This window comes from Piliocolobus tephrosceles, unplaced genomic scaffold (genome assembly GCF_002776525.5).
Source record: "Piliocolobus tephrosceles isolate RC106 unplaced genomic scaffold, ASM277652v3 unscaffolded_33709, whole genome shotgun sequence".
NCBI lineage: Eukaryota > Metazoa > Chordata > Mammalia > Primates > Cercopithecidae > Piliocolobus > Piliocolobus tephrosceles.
This window is the reverse complement of record NW_022317320.1, coordinates 1-6,790: the sequence shown is the minus strand read 5'-3', so window position 1 is coordinate 6,790 and position 6,790 is coordinate 1. Positions and strand designations below refer to the sequence as shown.

At 46.7% G+C, this 6,790-nt stretch overlaps 1 protein-coding gene across 1 annotated transcript; it reads left to right on the top strand.

The window, feature by feature from the left end:
• Positions 1–2,647: 2,647 nt before the first annotated feature.
• LOC113222704 lies at positions 2,648–6,779 on the top strand (the record flags this gene model as incomplete). Its single annotated transcript, XM_026452326.1, has 3 exons — positions 2,648–2,816; positions 3,445–3,620; positions 6,668–6,779. Coding segments are annotated over exons 1-3 (291 nt in total), but the record flags the coding sequence as incomplete, so codon positions are not given.
• Positions 6,780–6,790: the final 11 nt, after the last annotated feature.

Here is a 6,790-nt window from a genome sequence, read left to right as displayed (position 1 = left end):
TAACTTTCCCTCCTGAGAGGAGAGCAGAGCAGAGACAGGGAGCTCCACCAGTGGGATGGGACTCGTGAGGTCCAGGAGTTGAGACTTTTCTGTGGCCTTTGGGGACCTCTGGACAGTGCGATCAGGTCTGCCCTTAGAAGGATGCTTTGGCAGAAGGTGGAGGGGCAGGGACCGAATTCTGCGGACAGCCAGGTAAATCAGAGGAGGCCACTGGCCCCCGCCTCTTCTCCCCAGGAGGGCGAATCCTTCTGTATTAGTCAGCCCCAGGCACCCTAAAAAAATACCATTGACTGAGTGGCTTAAACAACAGGGTTTTATTTTCTCACAGTTCTGGAGGCTAAAAGCCCCAGAGGCCTCTTCCTGGTTTGCACACAGCCACTTTCTCACCAAGTCCTCCCATGGGAAGTTAACACCCAAGCTCTCTGGTCTCTTGTAAGGACACGAATCTATTGGATCAGGGCCCGCCCTTATGACCTCACTTAACCTTCACCATCTCCTTACAGGCCCTGTCCCCAAATACAGTCACATTGGGGATTAGCGCTTCAGCGTCTAATATTGGCAGCGGGGGACACCATTCAGTCCATAGCCCTCCCCTTCCTCAGGGCTCCAACCACGTCATGCACAGAACTCAGCTGTAGCCTGCATCACACGGTGCTCTTCAGTCCAGCCATGCATCCCTCAGCAGCTGGGATACGTTCTCGACAATGCATCATCAAGTGATTTCATTGATGTGAGAACATCTTAGAGTATACTTAGAGCAATGAAGGTGGTGCAGCCTACTGCACACCTATGCCACGTGGTGTAGCATATTGCCCCTTGCCTACAGATCTGTGCAGCAAGGATTTGTGTATCTAAACACAGAAAAGTTACGGGAAAAATACGGTATTATAATTTTATGGGACCACTGTTACATATATGCTGTCTGTTGTTGACCAAAATATCACTATATGCTACATGACGGCAATATTTATTTTTCTGATTATAAAAGTAACACAAATTCCCAGTAGAGAGTGGAGAAAATTAGCAACAAACTATTTATTCTACTGTAAATGACGAAAGAAAAATTGAGCCTTGGACATGCCCATTTTCACTGTAAGTTATGATTCCATAACTGACTTGTAGTAAACAGTGTTTCTGGCCCCTAAGTATTGCTGCCTTGTGTATTTTATTTAGTATACAGCACTAAAAAAAAGAGTTTTGTGAATTATTAAATCATTTCAGTAAGTCAGCTAACAACATTTACATATAGTCGCTACACAGAAAGGAACACAAATTATTTCCTCTTTTGCTCAGATTCAAACAGGCTTGAGTGACAACTTGAGGCAAGGTGGCGCCTCGACAAGATTTCACACAGTGGCTACGGGGGCCAGAGAAGCAGCACCTCATAGCGCGGCAGGAGAAGGAGGACCTGCACAAGGTAGGCAGCTTGGTTCTGGGTGAGAAAGGCTTAAGAGGCTTTGCAGAGTTTTGTAAGGCTGAGTTCATACAGATGTTTAAAGACCTCCTTGGGACCCCCACTCATGGACTGTCCCTGCTGCCTGCAGGATACCAGGGCCAAGCCTGGTTCTAGGGCCCCTGCTGTGCCCAGTTGCTACACAGCCCATGTCAGCTGGCTGGGCTTGGCTCCCTGCCATGGATGCATTTCAGTGTGCTGCCTGCAGGAGGCACCCACTTCACAGTCATCATCTGCCATCTCCAGTTCAACCCCACAGAGTAAGCAGCAGCTCCCCCAGCCCGCCCATTCTGAATGAGGAACGATGTCCAGAGGGCACTGTGTTATCTGCAGTGACACGCTGCGCCTGACGCCAGTGACCTCGCCCTTCTCTCTACACCATGCCCGCTGCTTTTTAGAAGGGGCATCTTGGCCGGGCACGGTGGCTCAAGCCTGTAATCCCAGCACTTTGGGAGGCCGAGACGGGCGGATCACGAGGTCAGGAGATCGAGACCATCCTGGCTAACACGGTGAAACCCCATCTCTACTAAAAATACAAAAACTAGCTGGGCGAGGTGGCAGGCGCCTGTAGTCTCAGCTACTCGGGAGGCTGAGGCAGGAGAATGGCGTAAACCCGGGAGGCGGAGCTTGCAGTGAGCTGAGATCCGGCCACTGCACTCCAGTCTGGGCGACAGAGCAAGACTCTGCCTCAAAAAAAAAAAAGAAGGGGCATCTTAGCAATGACAGGGAACTGCAAAAGAGGACATTTGTTAAAATGTGGCTGATTCCCCATAACTCCTTTACAAATTTGGTTTTTAGTAAGATGTGTGAACTTTATATTCAAATGCCATTAAATATATAATAACACAATTAGGTTCTTTTTTCTTTTGTTTTTCTTTCTTACTTTTTTTTTGAGACAGAGTCTCTCTCTGTCACCAGGCTGCAGTCCTGCAATCTCAGCTCACTGCATAGGCTCTGTTTTCTAAAATACATTCATTTATACACTGAAGTCCTTGGACACGTAGTTTGTGATCTGTCCTCTAAAATGCGCCCGATTTTAAACCCAAATTGCTTCTTCAGATCATCTGTGGTATCGTCCCCCTGCATGACTTGTCTGGGAGTGCAGTGTGGGCTGTGTGGCGTCTCATTGCTTGACACAGTCACAGTGACTCTGAGCCGGACCCAGAGAGGCCTGGGGAGGCCTTTCCTCCCCATGTGGGAGCCACCCTGCCAGCTTGCTCCAGGTCTTGTCACTTCCAGTCTTAGTCCAATGGGTGTGGCAGTGACTAAACAGCCAGATTCTTGGCCAGATCGGCTGCAGGGAGGTCAGAGTCATCAGGGCAGCAAGTGGTAAGGTTGGGTTGTCAGTGCAGCTGAACTCATGGTAAGTCCTACTTGTGGCCCTCCACCCAGGGAGACTTTGATTTAAATCTCTTTCTTCTTAAATTTCTTTTCTTTCTTTTTCAGTTTTTTAAGAGATGAGGTCTCACTATTTTGCCCAGGCACTGGTCTTGAACTCCTGGGCTCAAGCGATCCTCCCACCTCAGCCTCCCAAAGTGGTGGGATGACAGGCATGAGCCGCAGTGCCTGGTCTGATTTAAATCTTCAGCACTTTGCCTACATGTTTTTTTCTGCTTCTGCTGATGTTTCAGTAACTAGATTGAATGCCCAAATGTTTTATTCACCTTTGCAACTGTGTAGATGACATCAGGCAGAGGCTGACGTTACAGAGCCAGCTGTCCTGCTGGAAGCTACTCCATGCAGTGCAGGGTCTTTCCTGGTGTGGAGTTGGTGCTCAGCACCTGAGCCCAGGTGGTCTTCCCATTGCATGCTTGGCTGGGGTGAGGCGAGCACAGGGCTTTTTCCAAGCAGGGGATTTTCCCCATCTGTGACTTTCATCTGTAACCAGCATTGGCTGTCACTTGTGACTCTTTAATATAGTGTAAGACTAAATGTCCAGCCTTCCAGGCCTTTGTTAAGCAAACGTAAAACATCTCTAAATTTTTTTTCAGCAATTGGTTGAAGCTTCAGAGAGATTGAAATTCCAGGCCAAAGAACTGAAAGATGCCCATCAGCAGCAAAAGCTGGCCCTGCAGGACTTCTGGGACCTCAATGAGCTCATTGCAGAGCTCTGCTCCCAGAAGCAGAAGGTGTGGGACAAGGAGGAGGAGATGGAAGTAGCCATGCAGTAAGTTGACGTGATGTGGCAGGAGATCTGAAGATCCCAGAAGCTCCTCTTTCTGTCCCAGCACTTTGGGAGGTCGAGGCTGGCGGATGGCCTGAGGTCAGGAGTTTGAGACTGGCCTGGCCAATATGGTGAAACCCTGTCTCTATTAAAAATGCAAAAATTAACCAGGCATGGTGGTGGGCACCTATAATCCTAGCTATTGGGAGGCTGAGGGAGGAGAATTGCTTGAACCTGGGAGGCGGAGGTTGCAATGTTGCAATGAGCCAAGATTACGCCACTGCACTCCAGCCTGGGCAACAAGAGCAAAACTCTGTCTCAAAAAAAAAAAAGGAGGAAGCTGTTTAGATATTTCAGCGATGGTACTGACTGGACTTTTGTATGACCTTAATAAAACATCTTTGAGAACTTGGGCTGCATTATATAAATTACTTTAAAATGGATCTTAAGTTTTATGTGAACCCAAGTAAGTTGATCTGCCAAGCATTTATGTTGTGCTCATCCCTCAATATCTATTTGTGAAATTATTAAAAGAGGTTCCTATTCCTAAGTTTTTAAAATTCCTTTTTAAGTAAGTAGAAGGTATTTATGCTAAGCTGTGATATGGCTTGGCTTAACTGAATAGGAGAACCTGCAGTCCATAAAGGGCCAATGGCAGTAGAAAGGCAAATCATAGTCTAGGATGCTTCAAGCCACTTGCTCTAGACCAGTGCTACTGAAGCAACTTGGTCTAAGCACTCCTTTACATTCTTACACATCACTGGGGATCCCAAAAAGCGTCTACTTATGTAGATCACAGCTCTCAATATGCACCATGACAGAAATCAGAACTAAGAATTCTTTCAATACAATAAAAACCCATTACATGTTAACGTAACATTTGTAAAGAAAAGTCACTATTTCTTTAAAAATCTAGTGAGAAGAATGACATTTTTACATTATTTATTTATTTATTTTAAGATGGAGTCTCTCTCTGTCACCTAGGCTGGAGTGCAGTCGTGCAATCTTGGCTCACTGCAGCCTTTACCTCCCGGTTTCAAGTGATTCGGGTGCCTCAGCCTCTTGAGTAGCTGGGAACACAGACATGCACCACCATGCCTGGCTAATTTTTGTGTTTTTAGTAGAGACGGGGTTTCACCATGTTGGCCAGGCTGGTCTCAAACTCCCGACCTCAGGTGATCTGCCTTCCTCAGCCTCCCAAAGTGCTGGGATTACAGGCGTGAGCCACCTCACTCAGCCGCATTTTTACATTTTTTAATGTTTCTTTAATATCTGGCTTAATAGAACACACTTGGGTTCTCATGTCTGTTTCTGGACTCAGTCTGTTTTGATACACTGTTCTGGATGAAGTACATGAAGAACTCCTGGTTCCCACAGATAACTAATTAATTATTAAAAGAGGTTCCTGGGTGCTAAGTTTTAAAAATTCCCTTTTCAGTAAGTAGAGGGTATTTATTCTCTGACAATGTCTCAGGATCCCAGGATTCTCAGCCCACGCTTTGAGAACTGCTGCCCTAGGTATTCTGAATGTTCCGCTGTTGGTGAGTGACATGTTTTAAGCAATGTTTACTTTAAAATTTGATTAAAGGCCAGGGGCAGTGGCTCACACCTCTAATCCCAGCACTTTGGGAGGCCAAGGTGGGCAGATCGCTTGAGCTCAGGAGTTCAAGACCTGTCTGGGCAACGTAGTGAAACCCCATCTCTACCAGAAATACAAAAAATTAGCTGGGTGTGGTGGCGTGCACATCTAGTACGAGCTACTGGGAGGCTGAGTGGGAGGATCACTTGAGCCTGGGAGGTGGGGGTTGCAGTGAGCCGAGATTGTGCCACTGTACTCCAGCCTGGGAGACAGAGTGAGAATCTGTCTCAAAAAAATTCTATTAAAATTTACTTAATGAATCCCAGAAATGAGAAGGCCTGGAAGCACATGCTCAAGTTCAGGGCTCTTTGCTGTTTAGCCACAGGATATCTGTTTGTTTTCTTCTTAGTTTATTTTGCAACCCAAATATATTTGAAGTTGTAGCCAGTTACAACTCGAATTAGCGAAACCCCTAACTAAGGATTACCGTTCCACATACGGATGCAGTGATACATTGCCTGGGATTTGCTCTCAAATAGTTTGTGCATAGGCAGAGATGAAGCAAACAGCTAAAGTTGCTCGCTGTCAGCCAAATACAGTGGCTCGCCTGTAATCCCAGCACTTTGGGAGGCTGAGGTGGGCGGATCACCTGAGGTGAGGAGTTTGAGATCAGCCTGGCCAACATGGTGAAACCCATCTCTACTAAAAAATATACAAAAACTAGCTGGGTGAGGTGGTACGTGCCTGTAATCCCAGCTAAACTGGAGGCTGAGGCATGAGAATCGCTTGAACCCAGGAGGTGGAGGTTACAGTGAGCCAAGATCACACCACTGCACTCCAGCCTGGGCGACAGAGCAAGACTCTTGTCTGAAAAAAAAATAAAAAGGTCCTCTCCTCACTGTCAAAGCTGGGTGCCAGGCACAGGAGGAGGTTCATTACTCTCTCTTCTGTGTGTGTTTGAAATTGTCCATTTAAAACATGAAGGCCGGGCGCAGTGGCTCAAACCTGTAATCCCAGCACTTTGGGAGGCCAAGACAGGTGCATCACGAGGTCAGGAGATCGAGACCATCCTGGCTAACACGGTGAAACCTCATCTCTACTAAAAATACAAAAAATTAGCCGGGCATGGTGGTGGGCGCCTGTAGTCCCAGCTACTCGGGAGGCTGAGCCAGGAGAATGGCGTGAACCTGGGAGGCAGAGCTTGCAGTGAGCTGAAATCCGGCCACTGCACTCCAGCCTGGGCAACAGAGCCAGACTCCGTCTCAAAAAAAAATAAAAAAATAAAAAAAAAATAAAATAAAAAATAAAACATGAATCAGTGTTCTACAGAAATCAGAAGTACTTGTTTTCACAAATCAGTACTCTTTCTTAAATTAGAATTTAAACTTGTTTTATTACTAACCAACCACTTCAGCGGAGCCCTGCACTGTGCTTACTTTCTGTTAATGACAAGTGCATCTTCGTTTTGTAGCTGGAAGCTCAGCTCAAGGACGCTGTTGCCTCAAAGGAATGCAGACTTCATGAGCACATCGCAGACTTCAAGCAAACAGAAAGTGAGCCTGAAGCCCTCGAGGTGGTGCTGGGTTAGAGTCTT